General features: G+C 35.6%; 1 protein-coding gene and 1 pseudogene across 2 annotated transcripts in view; one reads left to right on the top strand and one right to left on the bottom strand.

The window, feature by feature from the left end:
• The window catches only part of CWF19L2 (CWF19 like cell cycle control factor 2), a 151774-nt gene that overhangs the window by 53539 nt on the left and 73071 nt on the right, over nucleotides 1–25164 (bottom strand). For both annotated transcript variants that reach the window (XM_077113082.1, XM_077113083.1), the window contains exons 9-12: nucleotides 19500–19593; nucleotides 16560–16652; nucleotides 11283–11399; nucleotides 9086–9223 (exon numbers count right to left, since the gene is read on the bottom strand). In XM_077113082.1, coding sequence (XP_076969197.1) covers nucleotides 9086–9223; nucleotides 11283–11399; nucleotides 16560–16652; nucleotides 19500–19593 — 442 coding nt within the window. The remainder of the gene's footprint in view (nucleotides 1–9085; nucleotides 9224–11282; nucleotides 11400–16559; nucleotides 16653–19499; nucleotides 19594–25164) is intronic.
• Nucleotides 1781–2579, top strand: LOC143644286 (large ribosomal subunit protein eL6 pseudogene; annotated as a pseudogene).

The following is a 25164-nucleotide window of genomic DNA, read 5'->3' as shown; positions in this document are numbered from 1 at the left end:
TTCTTACAATTTAAGGTAAAACTCTAATTACTTTGTGTCTTTTTTCTCTCCCTTACCATTCGTCTTTTGTACCTTCCATTTCCCTTCCTCTCCAGCCCATTTTTAATGTTCTATCAATACAAAAGGATAAAATTCGGGCTCACATGCTAACAAAATTAATGAGGAAAGATGTATATAGAGCTCATGAAGATGCGCCTGAGACGTCGCCAAGGAAACACTAACGTCTTAAATTTTAAATGGAAGGGTTTATATATAAAGAATGTTTGAGTCAATAGAATATATTTTAAGAAATAGCAAAACATATACAACTTATTCCAGCCTACGAACAAATGACACATAAAAACTGTCCAAAGACAGCTAAATTTAGTGAACAATCAACAACTATCCATCAATATGCGTAATTTGAAAGACAGTATTTTTTAATGAAAAAAGCTAGGTTGAGAGTCAAAATTTGAGGCTTCTGACTGGCTTTTGCCATTCCCTCATTAGCTGTAGGAACTTGGAAAAGTTACATAATTTTGCATAAACCAGGTTCTTCATCAAAAAGAAGTTATTATTTACCTATTATCTTCTAGAAAATCATTGTACACTGCCATCCATATTTCAAGATACATACTTGTAGGCTTTAAAGGGGAAAATAGATGAACATACCCTTCTTTTTCAGGATACTTTTAATTGTTTCCTTTTTTTTCATTAATTATACAGTACATATTCAGTTTTTTAAAAAACTACAAAAATACAGAAAGAATTAAAAACTCAAATACCCTACATCCAAATATAATCAAGTTCATATTTGGTATGAGATAATTTTCTTTTCTGGCTATTAGAAAGAGATGCTATTAATAATTTAATGGCAAAATAAACTGAAAAAAAAGGGAATATAATTTTAATTCCACAATTACAAAAAAGGGCAGGCAGAAAAATTTAAATAAACTAAAAATTAAATCAGATAGCAATAAAAATAAAATATATACCAACAGTAAAAGACAATAAGGTAGATTTGAATACTGACTAGAAATAGTATCAAACTTGCTGTTCATCAAAAAATCTTTTCTGTCTCCTCAGTTAAGGTTAGGTCAACCTGGTGTTGCTCCCAAAAGACTGCACTTATTTTTTGTGGCAATTTGCACATTCATGGTAATTGAATTCATTTTTCATAATAATTTATTTAATGATCCTTTTTCCTCATTAGCCTATAAGCTTCATTAAGGCAAGGATCATGACTTCCTCTTGTGCCATTATATTCCCAACAGGAGATCACCTCACATAATAAATCAGATAAATGAACATTTGTTGACTGAATAAACAAATAAAATAAGCAGACTCTTGTTCTATTATCATATATTTCTGATTGTTACTTCTCCCCAAAAGTAAGACCCATTTTCAGGGGAACCACTAAAACAAAGAAAGTATCCAAATTCAAAGAATTTGCCATAACAATGTATATCATTTAGAGGGCTTACTAAAACATGGATTGGCAAACTATAGCCCACAGGCCAAATCAGGCTAGTCGCCTATTTTTTCTTTAAAGTTTTGTTGTAATATGGCCATACCCATTGATTTATGCATTGTCTATGTCTGCTTTTGTGCCACAACAGCACAACTGCAACAGATAGTTAAAAAATATTTACCTTCTGTCCCTTTACAGAAAAAGTTTGTTAACCTTTGTTCTAGACTTCACTTCTAAATAACAATATAAAGAAACATGAGCTTTTGTGAGCTTTTCATAAAAATATTTAACATATCAAAACTATATACCAGCTCTTTCCCATCTTGCAAGATGGCTGGTGAAATGGCTGAGAAGCCAGCTACTATGGAGAAGAAGTCAAGAAGGCTAATTCCAGTGGCAGTGTTAAGAAGAATAGCCTCAAGACCAAAAGCCCGAGAAGGGGAAGCCTCACTGCAGGCAAAACCTGGTCCTCGTAAGAGGAATTTGCAGATATTCCCAATCTGCAATATACTCCAGAAAGGCCATGTACAAGAGGAAGTATTCAGCAGCTAAATCCAGTATTGAAAAGAAAAAAAAGGAGAAGGTTCTTGCTTCTGTCACAAAACCCATTGGTGGTGACTAAAATGGAGGTACCACAATGGTTAAGCTTCACAAAATGCTGAGATATTATCCTACTGAAGACATGCCTTGGAAGCTGTTAAGCTGTGGCAAAAAACCCTTCAGTCAGCATGTGAGAAAGCTGAGATCTGGCATCACTCATGGGACCACTCTGATCATCCTCACTGGTTAACATAGGGCCAAGAGAGTGGTTTTTTTTTAAGCAGGTAAACTGCGGCTTGCTACTTGTGACTAGACCCTTGGTCCTCAATCAAGTTCCTTTACATAGGTCACACCAGACGGTTGTCATCGCCACCTCCACCAAAATTGACATAAGTGGTATGAAAATCCCAAAACATCTTAGTGATGCTTACTTCAAGAAGCTGTGCTAAGCCCAGACACCACAAAGGTGAGATCTTTGAAACTGTGGGCTCACAATGTGCCAAAAATCAAAGCTGTCCTCAGCCCAAGGATACCTGCCTTTTATGTTTTCTCTCACAAATGGAGTTTATCTCACAAATTGGTGTTCTAAACTTAACACTTAAGAACTTAATTAAATAACTGGAAAAAAAAACTATATACCAAAGAAACTGCTGGCTCTAAATATACAAAAGTTCATAAACTTTTAAGAGTGAGGGGATTAAACACAGCATATATAGTTGTAGTCAATAATCCAAGAACTCTGCACTTTATAAGCTGCTTATAGAGTTACTTCAAATTTTTAGCACCGCTGATTTTCATTATTAAAACTACAAAAAAAATTACTTCTACACTGTAGTTAATTATTAGCCTTGAACTAAAAATTAAACAATGCCAAATCAGCATTTCCTTAGCAACCTGTAATTCTATTGGTAGGGACTGGAATTAAAAAAACCTTTATCATTTATGAGAAATTTCCTAACATGATTCAAGCCTACTGTGCCAGTTTGAAACTATTATGTATCCCAGAAAACTCCTATCTTAATCCTGATACAATCTTGTGGGGCCACATCTATTGTGTAGGGTGGAAAGTTTTGATTAGATTTTTTCCATGGAGATGTGACACACTCAATTGTGGGTGTGGCCTTTTAATTAGATGAAGATGTGACTCTACCCATTCAAGGTGGGTCTTGATTTGTTAACTAGAATCCTTTAAAAGGGGAGATATTTCAGAAAAAGCTTCAAAAAGACTACAGGAGACCCAAACATTTGGAATGCAGAAAGAAAATGCACCCAAGGAAAGCTATTTAAAACCTAAAGCCAAAGTACCAGTAGACATCAGACATGTGCATTCCCAGCTGACAGAAGTGTTCTGGACCGATCAGCCTTTCTTAAGTTAATGTTATCTTTTCCTGGTTGCCTTAGTTTAGACATTGATATGGTCTTAGAACTGTAAACTTGCAACTTAATACACTTCATTTCTAAAAGCCATTCCATTTCTGGTATATTATGTTCTGGTAACATTAACAAACCAAAATACCTACTCTCTTCCTTCTGCTATCATACACAAATCAATTTTCAGCCAAAAAAAACCAAAAACGAAAACAGGCATGATAAAGTTAGAATAGTTCGCTGGGGGAGAGGAGAAGAGATGGCTTACTGCATTTTGTCAGTTTCTTCAACCAAATGAACATCACCATTAAATGGTGCAAAGAAAACAATTTTCTTGGATAAAAACAACACCGTTACAAAAACACACCTTATTAATATTACTACAAATTCAACAATACATAAATTGCTCAGCGAGCACTTTTTAAAAAAATCTAGATTCCATGTGTACCAGTTGCATAGTACTGCATTGGTTTAGTGTACAGGTTTATTTAACTCCATCAGTTTTGATCAACTTCTGCTGAAAATTATTAGTGAATATCTAAATGATATTCAAAAACAAAAGAATAAGCATTTATTTAGAAATAGCATAAAAAATGAAAGAAGGTGGGAAAGAAACATTGACTAACTACTATCTATGACAGACACTATCCTAGAAAGCTTTCTCATAAATCCATTTAATAAGGATATTTCATATGATTATTTAAAATATATCATTTTATAAAACTAGAACATTATTTTTTAAGTCAAAGGTTTCTGTGGTAGCTAAAATAGACTTGAAATGGAACTTTTAGGGGCCAAACACCATTGATAAATTGCTATAGTATTCTAATTCTTATGTTTTACTTTAGTGAATAGGAATATTTTTTAAATGAATTATTTAAAATGTTCAGGGAAACTGACTAAATGAAATTTCAATTATTGACAAATCAGTTAATACTAAAAATTATCCCATACAATATAAATAATATTAAAATATATTAAAATTATTAAAAGTAATGTCCAAATGTAACAAAAGAAATATATATTAAAAATATGTTCTGGGCAGGCCACAGTGGCTCAGCAGGAAGAGTTCTCACCTGCCATGCTACAGACCCGGGTTCGATTCCCGGTGCCTGCCTATGCAAAAAAAAAAAGCTCTATTGTTTGGACCCTTAAGGCTGTAAACAGCAGTGGTGAAATATGAAAAATACTACACAAGTCATGATCAATGTATCACAATCCATATAAAACAAAATTTCTATTCATTCCCTCTTGCACCCAAACGTGGCAAAAGAAAAATACACATGCAATCTGGTGTGCTTTATTTTAAATTTATAACCACACACTTCAAATTGGCCCTTAGCACTGCCTAAAATTGTACTTATTTTCCTTTATAGATTCACTCATAGTTTTTCCCAAAGACCATTTCACATCTTCTTCTCAAACCTCTAACGTCCTTTTTCTATCTTCACACTCAGCTGACAACCTTAGTCTCTGCACTGAACTATCAGAAGTAATAAGAACAAAACTGCTAATTTTCCTACTACCAAATTAGCCAACCTATTTGCATCTGTATCTTTATACTCTGCCTTTTTTCCCATTATAAATGTGAATAGTAACAAGCTCCTAAAGCCAACCTCTCCATCTATATATTGTCTCTATTGGAGACTAAATCATGACCGCACAAAAGGCATGTTTAAGTCCTACCCCTGATCCTGTTGTTGTGAACTCACTTGTAAGAAGAACCTTTGAAGATGTTGTTACTAACTAAGGTGCATTCGGATTTAATGACGTGAGCTATACTCAAATATGGCTAAAGTCCTTATAAGCAAAGGAAATTGGACATACAAAAAAGAGAAGCCATGGGAAGAGAAAGAAGTTGGAAGTCAATGAAACCTGAAAGAGAAATAAGAAAACACTGACATGTGTACTGCCATGTGACAGAAAAGCCAACTACAATTACTAGGAGCCGGCTACAAAACACCACAGTCTTGAAGAAAAAAGCACAGCCTTGCTGGCCCCTCAATTTTAGACTTTTCAAGTCTGAGCCAAGAAATCTCTATTGTTGTAAGCCCACCCCTTTTACGGTATTTGTTTCAGCGCCCAAGAAACTAATACACAGCCCTTTCTCTTCTGGCTATTCAAGAACTTTACTTTTTCAATTAGCCCTTTCTCTATTATGTCATTTTTTCCACTGAATTATTCCCATCAGCATACAAAGATGCTGCCATTCATGCTCATCTTAAAAAAAAATACAGACACATCTTCCCTGACCCCACTCAATTACAGTTCCTCTTAACAGCAAATTCTTCCTAAGAATATTTAGTTGAATATATTCACGGTCTTCACCAATTCTACACATGTTCACTCACGAATATCTATAATCAAGGAAACCACACTTGCCACCAGAAGTCTCCAAATTGCCCAATGGTCACATCTCTATTCATTTTAACCTTTCAAATGTAGCTGGCACAGTTGGCATCTGAAATACCACTCCTTCTTAGTTTTTTCTTACCTCACTAGCTGTTCTTTCTCAGTCTCATTTGCACAATCACTTCTCTCTCTCCTTCCAGACAGTACTCCAGGATTCACTCTTCAGACTCTCCCTTAAGCGTTTTCACACTTTTAAATCCCATGGCTTTAAATATTATTTACATAAAATATGTAAAATTTATATGGGAGAACCAACCCTACGCAGAGCTCCAGGGGAAGTCACTCCATACCACCATGCTGTCTAAAAGGCATTTCCTAGTTCAACGTGTGTAATAGTACTCTTGATTCACATCCCCCCCAACTTGTCCCTCCTCCAGTTTTTCCATTTCAGTAAATATCACCAACATCGTTGCAAATCGTTAATACTTCTCACCAGTTTTATTACCATAAACCAAGGCTCTTTTACCATTTATGTGGATTAATGCAACATCCATATAAGTGATTGCCCTGTTTTCACTCTTGCTTCCCTATATTATTTTCTCAGAACAAAAGCTAGAGAAATACTTTCAAAACATAAGCTAGATCATAACACTGCTTTGCTTCCCACCATTTAGATCAAAAACAAAAGTTCTTACAGCATGGGCTAAGAGACCCTACATCATGTGACCTCTGCAATATCTCCCATCTCATCTTCTCCTTCTCTTTCCCCTTCTCCCTTTTCTCCCAGTCACGCTTGTCAGCTTGCTATTTCCTGATGTTCTTCAGATTTGTCTCTGCTTCAGATCCTTTGCATGTTACTTCTTCTGCTAAAAATATTCCCAAATATTCACATGAATCACTCCCTCACTATGTTCAGAGTCTACTGTAACTTCCCTTCCACAGAGAGGCCTTCACTCAACACTATTGAAAATATGATCCTTCTCCTATCTTTTGCTTTACTTCTATAGAAATATTTTCTATCATGCAATATATTACTTGTGTTATATAATAGTTTATATTATGTATTTGTTCATTTTCTGTCTCATCTATTAGAAATATAAGCTCCTTGAGGGGAAAAACTTTGACTTGATTACCTCTCTATGTCTAGCACTTAGAATGGTGTCTGATACAAATTAGGTATTCAATAAACATTTGTCTGCTGAATAAATGACTTATTACAATTTCTAAAAAGGATTTTTCTCTTAAAAATAAACTTGAATGGATCATGATGCCATTACTAAAACCATATTTAATTCAGACTTCCTCACAAAGTGATCTTATTTCTAAGAAGTGAAATTTCATAAAATATGTCCTTTCTACACTGAATTTCCATATCTTAGGAAATTCCTTGCAATTCACACCAAATAAACACAGGATTTAATTATCCTAACGGGCTAAATTTAAGAATCCATACAATTCTTGGTGATGTGAAGAATAAGCATTTCTAAATTTAAAACCAAGTTTATTTTATCCTTCCACATCCACCTACTTCCAACATATATCCTGGTTTCATTTAATTTATTTTAATTTTCATGAGGTTAATATTTTAACCAGGCAATATATTGACATAGTTAACAAAAAAAAGAATTTGAAAATATATACAGTAAGAATTCTCCTTCCCATTTCTGTCCCTCAGATACACAGTTCCAGGCCCCATGAACCAAAAAGCAATCACTGGTATTATAGAACAGAGGTAGACAAACGTTTTCTGTTTAAAAAAAAAAAAAGAGATAATAAATATTTTTTACTTTGTACGCCACAGAATCTCTGCCACAACTACTCAATTTAGCCATATAGCAAAATCAACCATAGATAACATGTAAAGAAAGTGCCTGACTGTGTTCCAGTAAAGCTTTATTTGTGGGCAGTGCAACAATGGCTCAGTGGCAGAATTCTTGCCTGTCACACTGGAGAGCCGGGTTCAATTTCCGGAGCCTGCCCATGTCAAAAAAAAAACAAAAAACTTTATTTGCAAGAACAGGTGGTGAGCTGCATTTTTCCTATGGAGTCATTCTTTACCAACTCCTGTTATAGAGCTAAATTTATATATGTCTCTTCTATAAAACAACAACAACATTAATAGTAGTTATGCCAGTTTGAAACTATTATACATCCCAGAAAAGCTATGTTTTAATCCTGATCCAATCGTGTGGGAGCAGCCATTTCTTTTAATCCTGATTCAAGATTGTAAAGTGGAAACTTCTGATTATATTATCTCCACATAGATGAGGCACGCCCAATTGTGGGTTTGACCTTTTGACCAGAGGGAGATGTGACCCACCTATTCAAGGTGGGTTTTGATTAGTTTACTAGAGTCCTATAAAAAGGGAAACATTTTGGAGAAACCTCAGCTGCAGATGCCTAGAGAACAGTTGCTTCAGAGCTGACAGGGACATGAATGTTTGGAAATGCCTGGAGTTGTAACAGAGACAGTAGATGCCTAGACATGGTCAGAACCTAGCAGACATCACCACGTACCTTCCCATGAGATGCTAAGCAAGTCAGAAACCAGAGTTGTATACTGGAAAACTAAGTGCAGGCCCACAGATGCTTAGAGAGGAAACCACTGGCATCAGAAGCTGGAAGCAATGGAATTGGGAACAAGGACCAGGAGATGCCACCCACGTGCCTTCCCACATCGACCTTTCTTGAGTCAAGTTATCTTTCTCTGGGTGCCTTAGTTTGGACATACTTATGGCTTTAGAACTATAAACTTGTAACTTATTAAATTCCCTTTTTAAAAGTCATTCCATTTCTAGTATATTACATTTCAGCAGCATTAGCAAATCAACACAGGAGAGTTTAGGAAAGGATTGCAACAAAGAATGCTATTGAAAAACAAAAATTCATCCAGTCTATTCCTCGTAATAAATTAAGATAATGCATATTTTCAAATAAGTAGGCAATATTATTCCAAAATGCCTTCTCTACAATACGTAATCTATTATTCCATATTTTATTCTACCTCCTGATCATAATTATGAATAATTGGAGGACCATTAAGACAAGACAGATTAGTAACACAACTGGCAGCACATTTCCAATCATTAAACTCAGGGCCCAAACTTTCTCTTAAATGGTAGATCAAATCTATAAATAATATATCCACAGAATACATTAACAAACTAGTTACTATATTTAAAACAAACAAAATTCCAAATGTATACTTCCCAATCATAATCAATTCCAAAATATATGCTCCTTATATGTCTTACAAAGAACTTAAAATAATGAAATAAATTAAAATTAGAGAACTAGATCTCTAGAAAGTAAACCATTGCTAGATTGATTAACGAGCTTCTTAAAATACAAAGGTAACCTAGGAATATATCTTACCTTAGATGCCATTCTCATAAAAAGCCTGTTTTGATCTTCTGCTGTTCCCATCTTTTCATTTTTGACTAAATCATTTAGGCTTAGTTTAGCATCATCATAAAAGTATCTGACCCTCTCTTTTTCCTCATGTGTTGGTACCTATGGCAAAACGAAAATTATTAACATTGTGAAAATATAAGTCTCTGAACTGCTTTTAATGGATTATTCCATATATTTGATAGTAAATGTAAAATATATTATGCAACACAATCTTCCACTTATCCTTATTCTATTTGCTTCCATATGGAGGAACCATTAGAATAATGTTTCTTACTTCTCCTGCCCCTTTATTTCCTCTTCCCCAGGGATAGAAGTATGACATTATCTGATTGCTGAATGTGGGGCAAGAGCACAATTGCTCTATTCCTTCTTTTTCCCTCTCTGCTCTTCTCCTCCCTATAGCAAAAAATGCCTACCATTGTAGAAGGCAGCCTGCAGTTATCTAGAGATCAAGTAAATGTATCTAAAACAAAGGAAGTATTCATAAGCCCAATTCTAATTTTTAAGTCCAAATCAAAACTGATATTGTGATCTCTATCTAAGTTAATAATTTTCACTAGTTAATATCCCTATCAGTTGGTTCCATAACCAAATGTCGAAAGAAAAGTATTATTTATTCTTCCCAAACCAAATCTCTCCAATACTGCTCTCATATTTCCTTAACCAAATAAAACCTGGTCTTCAACTTCTTTGAGATCTCTGGAACCATATCCTGATATCTTTTCTCAGTATTACTGTAACTGTGTTAGCTAGCTTAAATTTCATATTCCATGACTTCAATCACTCTGTTATGGTTAGGTTCATGTGTCAACATGGCCAGGTGATGGTGCCCAGTTGCCCAGTCAAGCAGGCACTGGCATAACCATTACTGCAAGCACACTTCATGGCTAGTTTATTAAATTATCAGCATGTAGACTGCATCCATGGCTAATTACATCTGCAGCTGGCCAAAGAGAGTGCCTCCCATAATTAGTGATGTTTAATCTAATCAGTTGTAGGCTTTAAAGGGGAAGTCAGAAGAGAGAATCGCTCTTTCCACTTTAGCCAGCCAGCCTCTGCTGGGGGGAGCTGTCAGCTTGTGCTCTGCCCTACGGAATTTGGACTCATACATCTCCACACTTGCCGTGAGACATTTTCATAAAATCTCATATTTATAGACAGATATCTCTTGTCAGTTCTATTTCCCTAGAGAACCTGACTAATACACACTCCATGGGTCCAGACCCTCATCTCTTCTACCTTTTACTCTTTCATTACACTCAAAGAATAAACCCCTATGTTGAATGAACATGTCTACCTTCTTTACTCCTATACCTACACTACTTAGTAGCATGTAACTCAAAAAGCATCTCAGTCTGTTCTTTCTGCTATTCTCCATAGCATACTTAATACTTTACTATTCTCCTGCTTTATCTTTCTTCCAACCTCCTAATTTCTCTCTTTACATCAGAACAGGTCTCTAGCTTACTTTCTATTTGTTGAATGCATTAATTTATATCTCAACAGTGTAGACACCCATAAGACAAATACTAAACATTTGACGGAAAAATTCTGAATGAATACATCTTTGTGAACATGATTCCCACTTGTAGGATACTTCAAATTTAAAACAAACTCCTAATTTGGGAAAAATCAGTGCACTGCTTTTGGCATCTCGAAGTCTCGAGGTAGACTTCGAGATGCTAATTGCTAGAGCTGTTAGATGTAAAATTAAAATAGGTTTATAACGGATCACATTATCTACATAATTATTTAAACATTACTGTGTATGAATACCCCATCAGCAGATCTCAAATTAGCTGTCTAACACAGATAACAGATCCAGAAGACCAAGGTTTTCCCTAAGAGATATAGTAAGTATGTAAGAGGAAGCTACAAACACTGCCAAAGAAATTGTACCCTAAAATTAAAATTACCTTAAACATTCAAAATCCACAACAACCTTTCGAAAAAAAGCAATTGAATCTAATTCTACTTTGTAAAATGCAAAGGACTATAATTAAGAATAAAAGTAGAAACATAATTTTACTATGTTCTAATGTTTTTAGATTAGAAAGCTACAATTAAGAAAATATTTAGAGATTGTCTCACGCAAAGTAAGTCACAGGAAGAAGGAACGAATTTTGAATAATAAATAAAGACATTATGTTAACTATACCATCTGTCTCCTCTGTCTTTCTACTTTTGATTCTACAGATTTTCCCGGTGTGTTCACAGGCCATACTCTTCCAGACTGATCTGTTTTAACAAGGATCACTTCTTGATGGTCTTCCTTCTATGGAAAGATTGAGAGATAACTTTTGAAATTATTGTGAAGAATGTTGAATGTTTATATTTAATAACAAAAAAGTGATTAAAAAAAGATTCCCACTTTCATATATTACTATGGATTATTTTAGGATCTCCAGGATTTTAGTCATCTATCATACTAGAAAATGACTATAATCTTTTCAAGAAAAAAGGTGGGAAAAAATACCTAAAATTTAGTTATTTAAAAAAATAAGCAATCACCAAAGTAAAAAGTTAAATAAAATATTCATTTAGGTAATAATAAAAGATGACAAAATACCAACAGTCAACTAGACAGTATATAAGAGTATTCATTACATATGAAGATGTCATATTTAATGTATGCTTTTTCAATCTGAAGATCCTATTAAAATTTAATTATAATAAACAAAAGAACTAAATGACAAAACAATCTTGTTAAATTAGCTACTATAATGATACTCCGCATAAATTTCTTCTTTCCATTAGCAGCCCTCAAATGCTTTCCACTTCTATGATTTTTCAGAGGAAGTTATATCCCATATACTTTCAAGTCATAATCTTTTTCCTACAAAGTTTTAGCCAAATAGGTGCCTAGCACAGCACAGAACAAGAGTAAACTTTATTCTGTGATTAAAAAGGGATGTTAACGACCACAAGGAGGCCGCAATGGAGGTAACATAGCAACAGCGACTATAACTCTTTTCTTCCAAGAATATAGCTATAAACAGGATTGCCAGATCTTAAGACAATTTATACTTAGCTTCCTGAGGAATCACCAAATTCTTTTCCAGAGCTGTTGCACCATTTTACATTACCATCAACAGTGAGCAGAAAAAAAGCTCAGTTTCACAAGCGACTGCATAGCCCCATCTAATATCTAATATCTGGAGAGAAAATAGTGCACCAGGAAGACTATATGGATTACTGTGAGTAATAAGATGCCATACTGATCTCTAGTGCCTCTAAGCTCAGGTCCCTAGTTTTAAACCAGCTGAAATTGGAGTGATTTTAAAAATGGCTCCGGAGGAAGTGTAAACTAAGTATCAAGTTGCCCTATCACCCAGGAATAGTACTACTTGGTATATACCCAGAAGAAGAGCTGAAAGCAATGACACAAACACATTTGCACCCCAATGTTCATAGCAGCATTATTCACAATCGTCAAAAGATGGAAGCAAATCAGATGCCCATCAACAGATGAGTGGATCAGCAAAATGTGGTATATACATACGATGGAATATTATGCAGCAGTAAAACGAAATGATGTCCTGAAGCACATGACAAGATAGATGAGCCCTGAGGACATAATGCTGAGTGAAATCAGCCAGACACAAAAGGATAGATACTGTATGACTTCACTTTTGTGACCATGGTAAAGGGAAAATCAGAGGCTTATAATACAGAATATAGGGGATTTAAACATACATAGAAGCTAGAGATGGGTGAACTGTGAGCTAATGAGGTTGAACTCCAATGTAAGGGAAAAGATAGGAGGGAAGGTGGTTCTGTAGTGGGTCTATAAGTAATAGTACCATATGGAAGATGAACAAGATCGAAAGGGGTTGTACAGACCTATGTGTCCCACTGACTCACGCTAGAAATATGAATGAATTCTCGCAAGAATTACTTCGAAGATATGATTCTTGTACAAATAGTGTTTAAGTCCAGGGTACAGGGGGAAAACTGCTATTGCATGCTATGAGCTATGTTCAAAAGGAAACCATCAGGACTACCACAGCAACAGCAGCGGCAAATCAGATGGGGAGGGACAAGACTTAAGAGGAGGTTTAGATTTCTTATTTGGTGAGGATGTGTTTATTGGTTTTCTTTCTCTTGGGAACAATGAAATTATCTAAAATTGAGAATGTTAATGGACTGCAGACTTTGGGCCCTCTACAAGATGCCCAATGAATGCAGGTGGCTGAAGGATGCACTGGAGGAAAAGTAGACTGGTGAACAATGATGTATACTTATGAAAGAAGGTTGTGCTGCTACAAAAAGGAATAAAGTCGTGAGGCATGCAACAATGTGAATGAACATGTGGGACATTTGGTGAGACAATATAAGCAAGAAGCAAAAGAGCAAGAATGATATGGTCACCTTTAGAAAATACTTATAAGAAAACAGGGACCTAGACTGCAAGCTTTTACAGCAGACACATTAAGTTCCGGAGTGGTGATTATTATTTCGGGATTTGGAGAGGCTGTTTTATATATATAACCTGATATTTAGAGATAAGAATGAAGCCAAACAGATTGGGGTTAAAGTAATTCAGAACATAGTGGTAAGGAAGACAGTGTCTATATTTTAGAACAACACATAACTCTTTGAGACCAATGGAAGAAAGGTTTATTTGGTCTGGAACTAAAATTTTCTGTAGTGCATAATTTAATTCAACCTATCGGTATAGCTCATTTGAACAACTGAAACACAGGGAGCACAGAATAAGAGGTCCTTTAATCTTGTATAGATTATCATAATGCCTGGATACATCCTAGAGTAAATTAAGCAGATAATCAAAAACTATTTGCAAATCCCCTGAAGGATGGTAGAAAGAATATGGAACTATTAATCCTTACCATCAGGGAATTCCCTGATATCGTGTCAAACTTTAGGGACACCCAATCAACAGGCCACACCCTCGGTCATGAGGCTTACTCTTTTGAAGCTTATGTAGGTAGAAGAGAACCCTAGACTACCTATAGGTATGCCTAAGAGTTACTTCTGAAGGACATTTTTTGTTGCTCAGATGTGGCCTCAGTCTCTCTAAACCCAACTCTGTAAGCGAAATCACTGTCTTTTCCCCTACATGACATTCAAGGGTGAAAGTCTCCCTGGCAATGTGGGAGATAACTCCCAGGGATGAATCCAGACCTGGCACCATGGGATCAACAATTCCATCCTGACCAAAAGGGGGAAAAGAAGTATAATTAATGAAGCATCAGTGGCAGAGAGAGTTGAAATAGAGTCGAGAGGCTACTCTGAAGGTTGCTCTTACACAAGCTTCAGTTAGACCTTGCTACCTATCATAACCTGCCAACCCCCAACGAGGACCATTCCAGTTAATCTTAAAGCACAGCTAGGGTAATATATAAGATTCCATAAGAGTTCATGCACTAAAGTAACTTTCCAGAAACCTACAACCTCCAGATGGGTCCCTGGTCCATATAAGTCCTCAAATCCAGCCAAGTCTGTCCAGAACGTCAGATAGTTCCATCTCCCTACCCCATATTAGTGACAGACCCTTCCCATATCAAAAATTTAGAATCGCCATAGCCCAAACACCCCTAAAGAAACAGATGGAAGGATCAAAGATGATGGTGGAGTTATACAGAGAAGATAGGATTTATCAAATGAATATGAATGCTGAGCCACTCAATTGATATCTTGTTTAGTTTCCAGTATCTTAGAGCAACTAGACATAAAACCGTAAAAATGTGGACAAACTCTGAAATATATTCTACAACTAATTGTGGTACTGTGCTTTGAAATTTAGTGTTTTTTTTCACAAAAAAAGAAAAAAGTTGATTGTGGTGATTAAAAAATATTTAAGCCTCTAGCCTCCTATATTCTGGAGTAGCTAGAAGGAAAAATCTGAAAGGATCATGTGGTGGCCCATGACAATCTCTGGGATCTGTCCTGCAACTTCTTGTTAAGGCATGCTTTGAAAACTACTGCTTTTTTGGGCGGGCCACAAGGCAGAGTTCTCGCCTGCCATGCCAGAGACCTGGGTACAATTCCCAGTGCCTGCTCATGCAAAAAAAAAAATTATTGCTTTTTTTATTTCTTTGCTTTGTTTATATGTTACTCTATACAATAAAAAAGTGAAAAATTGATTTATTTAACCTCAACACTGTAAGGACCCAAGTAAGCCTTTGACTTCTATCAACATTTATTTCCTTGCTGATCTCATACAGTACCACGGATTTAAATATGCTCCAACCTAGGCTTCTTCCAGCTCCACACTATAACCAACTGCAGATTTGACATCTCTGGTTGTTCTACATCTAAATGGCATCCAAACTCAATATAACCAAAACAGAAGTTCTAATCTTTACCCCCAAATCTGCTCCTCCTCTTTCTCAAATAATGACCACTCTATTCTTTCAACAGCTCAAGATAAAAATCTTGGGATCCTCTTTGACGCTTCTCTTTATCTCATATCTCACATCTAAGCAATCATAAATATCCTTCTTTCAAAATACATACAGAAAACATATAAAGAATATCTAATCAATTCTATCTACCCCTCTAGGCAACTATCTTGATCAAGGCCACCATCACCTCTTATCTTTATTGCAAAAACCTAACTAGACTCCAGCTTATTATCCTGCCATCTATTCTTAATCCAAAACCAAGATTGTCCAATCAAAATATATTCTCTGCTCAAAACGTTTTATTAGCTTTTCATCTCACTGAGATCAAGGACCCAATTCTTTATATGACCTTCAAAGCTTAATATGATCTGGCTTCCCACAGTCTCTCTGACCTGGATCACCGGCATTCTTCTTTCTGGTTCATTTGACTCCAGCACCACTGGTCTCCTTGCTGTTCTTCTTACACATCAGAAAACCCCCCACCTTAGGCCTGCTGTCTGTTTTCTATACCTGGAGTGTTCTTCACTCAGATATAGAGAAATACACTCCTTCATTTCCTTCAAATCCTTGCATCAACATCACTTTTTCAATAAGGATTACCTGTATATTCTATTTAAAACTGTAAGCCACCAATACATTTGACATCCATTCACCCTAATCTTTTACTGTGTGATCTATTTATCATTTATTGTCTCTCTTTCTCTCCTCCTACTTGAATGATGAATTAATCACTGGATAAAGTAATTTATTTGATATGAAACAGATATCTAATTCAAGTCTTTAGGGGAAGAATTTACAGACCAAAGGAGTTAACTAACTTTTACAAGGTTAAACAGTAAGTAGCAGAGTACAAAATAAAACCAGGTCTCCTTGGCACCAGGCTAAGGCTCTATTTCCAATGTAAGAAAATACATATGAAAACACATTTTTAAAGCAAGCATAACCCCCTCACACACACACACAGATAAAGAAACACCTTATATGAAAATATTACCAATGCAAAGTAGTATTATTTTATGTGCCTGCAAAGATAATTATGTGCCTGCAAACAAACTTTTATACCTTACCTCTTTCCCAGATTTTCTCGACAATATCTGTGTTGTAATTTCTTTGAACTTATTTGCCTTTTCAAGCTGAGCTTTAAGTTGTTCAGCTAATTTCTTCAAAAACAAAATGTGAAAAACAGATAAACATACACATACTTTTAAAAATTCTGCATTATAGAATATTTTCAATTTATATAACAGAAGGAAAAACAGCATAATGAACACCCATGCAGTCATCACCTAGCTTCAGTTGCGAACTCACAGCATAATATATTACTTTTTAATGCACTTATCTCAGAACTTCTTAAATTTCTGTGGCATTTGTTTATGCTTTAAAGGTAAATCATTACAAGGACATATTTTTGGAGAGGGTGTTGTTTGAAACTATATATACTCCAGAAAAGCCATGTTCATTCAATTCTGATGCAATCTCGTGGGGTCAGACCTATCGTTTAGGTTGTTTACATGGAGAAGTGACACACCTCAGTTGTAGGTGTGACCTTCTGATTAGATGGAAATGTGACTCCACCCATTCAAGATGAGTCTTGATTAGTATATTGGAGTCCTTTAAAAAGGGAGACATTTTGAAAAACACAGATGCTTCTCAGCTGACACAGAAACAATGCAGACGCAGACATCTAGAAATGTTTGGAGTGCCAACAGAGATACGTGGAGTGCCAACAGAGAGAGCAGATGCCTAGACAGGGATAACTGGAGATAGAGAGCCCAGCAGATCGTACCATGGGCCTTCTTATGAAATACAATGTGCCTTCCCATGTTACAGACATAGGCTTTTCTTCAGAGTCAAGGTATATTTCACTGGATGCCTTAGTTGGGTCATTTTTGTGGCCTTAGAAATGTAAACTTGTAACTTAAAAAATCCCCTTTATAAAAGCCATGACATTTCTGGTTTATTGCATTCCAGCAATATTAGCAAACTAAAATAAGGGGACAGGAAGATGAAGGAATTATATAACCTTAAAGCTAACATTTTTATAATTCCTTAGATATTATAATCTTACAATATTTAAAACATGGGTTAAAAAAAGGAAGCCATTATAAGATATAAAATATTGCCTTTTGTATTGTCGATAAGCAATTTGGATAAAAATTCTGAATATATTTCATTTTTATTCTGAATAAATTTATATTTAAAAATTGACATATAAGGCAACAAGCCAATAAGTTAAAAATTAAACAAAAAGGATTTATGTGACAAGCAAAGAATAGCATTTACTACTAAAGTGGTTCCATCAACACAATAATATTTCTTTTAATATAAGCTAACCTCCTACCTAGGTGGCCTCTCTCAATTTTAGCTAATTCTTCAGTGCTTTCAAAATTCAAATTTCATTTTCTTGCTATTGTTGTTTTTGTTAGTTTCTCTCTCTCTTGCAAGTTCTGGGTTGAGTTGAAGTTGAGTATTATGAAGGTCCAGATTCAGAGAAAAACAGCATCTAAAAGATTTGCCTTTATAAGACATACAAACTAATAAATAGAAATGTCTTGTGAAGACCTTTTGTTCTGCCAAAGTGTATTGCACTGACAAATAAATAAAAAATAAAAAAACTTTTAAATAATTACTTTAAGGTGAATGAATACCTATGACCATGAGTGAATCTATTCTGTCAAGACATGGAAAGTTGTCTGACTTTCTATTTGCTATGTGCAACATAACGTATTATGAGTGCTTACTCCAGCAGGCATGTGACAGACCTTCGATATAATAAATAAATAAAATTAAAGCAGCGGCTCTTATCAAATCATTCCTATTTCTATTCAATTTTTAGGTAAAATAGTTTTAAATTACAACATCATGGCATTAAATGAACTTGTAATTGAGAAATTAGGATTTAAGGAATGATTTTGATTACTGAATCAAATGACAGAAAGTAATACCTGAAATCCAAAACTATGATTCAGCTGTCCTGGTATGTGAAATTATTGTAAAAGCCCTTATCTTGTGCCTTTGTGACTTTAAGACCCGCTACTCCCTTTATCTGGTCATTTTCTTGAAGGGGATAGTCCTAAGACTATTGAAGTATTTGAAGTCAGCCATTAACTAGTTTCAGCCCTGGACATTTGTAAATCCTATGAGCTAGACTCTGATTTTAAAAGATCACTTGTCTCCCTTCCTTTGGGCCTATACCTATAGTACTGAAGTGATGGCTCTGCCTCCCTTCCTTTCAGCTTCTGTTCACCCATTGAAATGATAATGATAAAACTGTCTCCTTTTCTGTATTGAACTAGCTGTTCAAAATGACCTCATCTCCCTTTGCTAAAATCCTCAAAAACTTTGAACCCCCTAAACTCATTTTGCGCCACTAGGCCATATGCTCTCCTACTACACGCCTAGTAATAAACTCTTTCTCTCTTTGAATCCCCGATGTCTCAGGAACTGGTTGAGTGTCAGGCAAAATAATCTACAGCCTTCATCCAGTAACAAGACAACCTATATAAAGCACCTGACACAATATCAAGCACAAAACATTGGTTTAAAACTTGGATAAATGAATTAACCACCCTTTTTTAGGAATTCATTTTTTAGGTTAGGAATTCATTTTTTAGGTAAGGGAAATGAAGAAAGTAGTAAGTATTCCTAGGAATACATGCCTAAAAGGGGAAAGAAGACAGTTTTATCTTTATCTCTCTCAAATACATTCAATAAGTTAGAAATTCAAGAATAGAGCAAATGGCAAAGTAAAAAACAAATTTTAAAAAAGTAGGTAGTTCCTTAGCATCTCATACTTCAGAAATCTGACAATGTAAGTAGATCATTCATTTAGCAGTGGACAGAATACTGTTCCTAAAAATGTTTAAGAACTTCTTTAAGGAATCAACAAACAATAGTTATTTTCAAAGCGTGGTATATCCACAAAGCTAAGGAACTTCCAAAATTACTCTTAAGATGTTAAATACTTAATCACTATTTTCCCAAAGAGCAAAATATACAAGTCTTACCATATTTCCCATCATCTCTGCCTTGATAATCTTGGCACCCAACTTGTTCTTCTCATCAACACTCAGAATATGGATGGACTCATCCTCTGAACTTCTGTTTGAACAGAACAGATCAAGAGGATATGAAATATAGTTACAGTGCAAATAACAACATCAAGACTCAAATGTTCTTTCAATTGACCTCAACAAAGCATTCAGTATCAACAGAAGATCAAGATCCTAATATATAAAAATGTTCTGCCATAAATCAATAGTTTGTGGTTCTCTGTTCCATCTCATGTGTGGCCCGTGATAGGGAACAAGCTGCCTGACAAAATCCACTACTAATAAGAAGACTCAATCAATAAATCCACAATTCTTCGTTATTTAATATTACCATACTCATTCTAAAATGGAAACAAACAGAAAACACTAGAGTAAGGCCATAATTCTAGACATCTGGGAAAACTCTTCTCATTTAATGTGATAAACTATTGATAACCTAAGAAACTGTAACCAGGATATTATATGTTCAACTATATTCAAAGAAGAAAAGCAATGATCATGTGCACTTTTGCAAAGGCAGTCCAGAATTAAGATCTCAAACTGAGATCATGTCCCAAAATTCCACTATGGAGCATTACAGAAGAAAAGAGAAAGTTCCAGATAGGGTCAGATTCCTGCCCCACTCAAAGTTGTCCCAATTACTGCATTAAGAGAGACCTAGGGCTATGATGTAGGGAGTGGGAAGCCAGGCAGGGCTTGGTGAACTTTGCTGAGTAAAGAAGACATACCTAAGAGTCCAGGGAGACTGAGGAAGCTAGAGTTTATACAAAAGAGTACCAGAGAGGAGCTCCCTTGACTATTCAAAGAAAAACTAACTTAGGCTATGGAAAGAAGTTTCCAAAAGGACTTGAGAAGAAGCATTCAGCACTCACAAAGGCCTGTAAACAGTGCCCAGCCCCAATGGCCAAAGAAACTTCATGATTCTGAAAGCACTGGGTAGAGTAGGCTCTTGCCTCACTGGAGGGGATTAAGTCCTAGACTAAATGCTGCTCTGGTCCCACCTCACAAATCTTAAAAGCAAGAACCAAAAGGATTAAGTGGTTTCCAAATAACTTAATCACATTCCAGAACAAAGCTCAAAATTATTTATAGGAGAGGAGTGATAGCATCAATATGGCGACATAAGACATCCTCTGGAAAAGTCTCTACTCAAAAACAGCTAATAAAAAGGACAAATAACCACCTGCTTGGAACTGTGGAGGATAACTGAGACTGGAGAAGGATGTCAAAAATGCTGAACATAAGAAAAAGAAAAAAATACCAATAAAGGTAGGAGATCTACAGCCTGGACCCACCAGCACTGACCTCTCCAGCTCACTAGGTCCTGGCCAGATTAAGATTCACACAAGGGTGGCACAGCTCAGGTCTTTCTGCCAGATGCAGACCATAAAGCCATTCACAGCAGCCAGTTAGAACCCCAGGTAAAGGGAACAAAGTATACAGAGACCCAGGGCACAGCACAGTAGACAACTAGTACACCTACACAAAAAAGGCAACCAGGAAATAAAAGAGACCATGAAGAAAGTTAGCAAGGAGTGTACACACTCAGCACAGTCTCTGTTTGCTGAAACATCTAATCAAAAATCAGAATTTTTTGGATTGAATCAATCTGCCTCCACAGAGAGGGATATCCCAACAGGAAAGTAATAAGATGCATAAAAACCTCACAGAAATACAAAGCGGGGAATGGAGGGAGATGGAACTGCTATAAGGCAGGACAAATTTCAAAGCAGAAAAAATACAATAAAAATGGTGCACTGTGTAAGGGAGAGATGTTAAATCTCAAGTGCTGGAGAAAATAATACACAAAAACAAATCAAAGAGATCAGAATTCCTACAGAAGGAATAGAGGAAAGGTAATTTTGTCTAAGAGGTGAAACAACTGCACCTAAAAAGGCAATCTTAAGAATCGTATCACATATCCAGGGCAAGAATCAAGTGCAGAAGATCTGAAATCAGAACAGTTAAACATGGGCTACTTTAAAGGCCCTGTATAAGATGGACCAAGGGTCAAAGAAGAGCCTTTTATTGTAGCCAAACTACAATGAAACCATAGGCAAGAGGGAGAAAAGATCTTCAGAGTTAGAATATTAAAATAATCTGATACCTAGACATTAGCAAAAAAAAAAAAAAAATGCAAGCTATATTAAGAAAAAGGAAGATATGGCTCAATCAAAGGAGACATTAGTTTTTCAGAACAATTAATCAAAGAAGTTCAGGCAAATTTCCTAAATCAACTTAAGAAGAAAAAGAATAAAATGGATAGAAATAAACTAATGATAGAGAGCTAAAGGAGATATAGGATTTTAAGAAGATAATGTGTAAGATAAAAAATGAAAGATATTATACAAACCTCTTTTTCAGACCACAATGAAATGAAGCTGGAAATCAATAACAGGCAGAGAGCTAGAAAATTCACAAATACATGGAAGTTAAACAACACACTCTTAAACAATCAGAGGGTCAAAAATGACAATGAAAGAGAATTCAGTTAATCTCTCGAGTGGAATGAAAATGAGAACATAACTTATCAAAACATATGGGATGCTGTGAAGGCAATGCTGAGAGGGAATCACACAGCCCTAACTACTTACATTTAAAAAGAAGAAAAGGCTAAAATCAAAGACCTAACTGCACATCTGGTGAACTAAAAAAAGAACAGCAAACTATCAAAAACAAGTAGAAGGAAAGAACTAATAAAGAGCAGATGTAAATGAAACTGAGGTAAAAACAACAACAACAACAAAAATAAACACAGAGCATTAGCAAAATCAGAAGCTGGTTCTTTGAGATGATCAATAAAATTGATAAACCCTTAGCTAGATTGACAAAGAAAACAGAGAGAAGATGCAAATAAATAAAATCAGAGATGGGGTGTGAAGGGAGACATTACTACTGACCCCACAGAAATAAAAAGAATATTAAGAGGATATTATGAACAACTATATGCCAACAAATTAGACAACCTAGAAGAAATCAACAAATTCCTAGAAACACATGAACAACCTATAATGCCTCTAGAAAAAATAGACGTCAACAGACCAATTACAAGTAGAAATCAGTCATCAAAGACCTACCAACAAAGGAAGCCCAGGAGCAGAATGGCTTCACAGGTGAATCCTATAAATCATTCCAAGAAATATTAATACCAATCCTTCTCAAACTCTTCGAAAAAATTAAAGAGGAGGGACCACTACCTAACTCATTCTCTCAGGCCAATATCACTCTAATACCAAAGGCAGACATTACGAGAAAAGACAATATGCAACAATTTCTCTAACAAATCCAGAATTATTTCTTGATAAAAACACTTCAAAAGACAGAACTAGAAGGAAACGTTCTTAACACAAGAAAGGGCAGATATGAAAATGCACAGCCAATATCATACTCAATGGTGAAATACTGAAAGCTTTCCCTCTAACATCAGGAACAAGACAAAGATGCCCACCTTGTCACCACTGTTATTCAACACTGTACTAGGAATTCTAGCTAGAGCACTGAAACAAGAAAAAGAAATAAAAGGCATTAATATTAGAAAGGAAGAAGTAAATATTTCACTATTTGCAGATGACATGATATACAGAAAGTCCCAAAAAAATCTACAGCAAAGATATAGGAGCTAATAAAGGAGTTCAGCAAAGTGGTGGGATACAAGATCAACATGCAAAAATCAACAGTGTTTCTATACACTAGCTACTAAGACATAGAAGTAAATCAAGAAAAAAATTCCATTTATACTGCAACTAAAAGAATAAAATATCTAGGAATAAATTTAACCTAGGATGTAAAAGACTTACACAGAATACTACAAAACATTACTGAAATAAATCAAAAAAGACCTAAATAAATAGAAGGACATTCCATGTTCATGGATTAGAAGACCAAATATTGTTAAGAGTCAATTCTAATCAAATTAATGTACAGATTCAACCTAATCTCAATCAAAATTCAAACATACTATTTCCAATAGTCCAGAAATGGAATTATAAAATTTATTTGGAAGGGTAAGGGGCTCCAAATAGCCAAAAGCATCTTGAAAAACAAGAATGAAGTTGGAGAACTCACACTGCTTGCCTTTAAAGCACATTACAAAGCTACAGTGGCCAAAATAGCATATTCCTGCCATAAACACAGATATATTGATCAAGGGAATCAAAATGAGTTGAGAAATAGACTTCTATTATCTATGGCCAACTGATATTTGGCAAGGCTGCCTAGTCCACTCAATTGGTAAAGAATAGTCTCTTCATCAAATGGTACTGAGAGAACTGGATATCAATATGCAAAAGAAAGCATATTCTTACACCTTACATAAAAAATTATCTCAAAATGAATCAAAGACTTAAGTATAAGAACTAGGACTATAAAACTCCTAAATGAAAATGTAGGGGAGCATCTTCAGGGTCTTATGTTAGGCAATGGTTTCTTAAATTTAAACTAAAGCATAAGCATGCTAAAAAGAAATGAAGTTGTGAGGCATGCAACATTGTGAATGAACTTGTGGGACATTTGGTGAGGCAAAATAAGCCAGAAACAAAAGAGCAAATATTGTATGGTCTCATTTAGAAAATTCTTATACGAAAACAGGGACTATAGCAGTCACATTTAGTCCAGAGTGGCAATTGTTATTTCTGGATTTTTAGAGGTTGTTTTAAGTATGTATAACCAGGTATTTAGACATAAGAACGAAGCTGATCAGGTCGGGATTAACGTAATTCAGAATATAGGGGTAAGGAAGACATTGTCTGTATTTTAGAACCTCACCTACTCTTTGAGACCAAAGGAAGAAAGGTTTGTTTTGTCTAGAACCTAAATTTCCTGTAGCACATAATCTAACTCAACCTGTCTATATAGATAACTTAAATAATCCAAACACAGGAAGCCCAGAATAAGAATGAGTACCTTTAATTCTGTTTAGCTTAATGTAATGCCTGGATAAATCCTAAAGTGTATTAAGCAGATAATCAAAAAGTGCTGGCAAAGTCCCTTGAGGAATGGGAGAAAATATATAGAACTATCAAACTTTCCCAACAGGGAAAACCCCTAATACTGTGTCAAACATTAAGGACACACAAATCAATAGGCCAAGCCCTTGATCTTGAGGCTTACTCTTGTGAAGTATGTAGTGAAAAAGCTTAGCCTACCTACAGGTATGCCTATCAGTTACTTCTGAAGAACCTCTTCTGTTGCTCGGATATGGCCTCACTCTCTCTAAGCCCAACTCTACAAGTGAAATCATTGCCCTACCCCCTAGTAGGACATGACATTCAGGGCTGAAAGTCTCCCTGGCAACATGGGATGTGACTCCCAGGAAAGAGCCTGGCCCTGGTACCATGGGATCAACAATGCCATCTTGACCAAAAGGGGGAAAAGGACCTTAGCAAATAAGGTTTCAGTGGCTGAGAGAGTTCAAATAGAGTCGAGCTGCTACTCTGGAGGTCACTCTTATGCAAGTTTCAGCTAGACATTGTTATCTATCATGGCTCACCAAACCCCAACCAAAACTATTCCTGCCAATCCTAAAGAACACCTAAGGCATTATTTATGATCCCACAAAGGTTCCATGTACTAGGGTAACCTTCCAGAAACCTACAACATCCAAATGGGTCCCTAGACCAGA

This window comes from Tamandua tetradactyla, chromosome 8 (assembly GCF_023851605.1).
Source record: "Tamandua tetradactyla isolate mTamTet1 chromosome 8, mTamTet1.pri, whole genome shotgun sequence".
NCBI lineage: Eukaryota > Metazoa > Chordata > Mammalia > Pilosa > Myrmecophagidae > Tamandua > Tamandua tetradactyla.
Note: the sequence above shows the minus strand (reverse complement) of the source record. Positions and strands in the feature narration are given on the sequence as shown.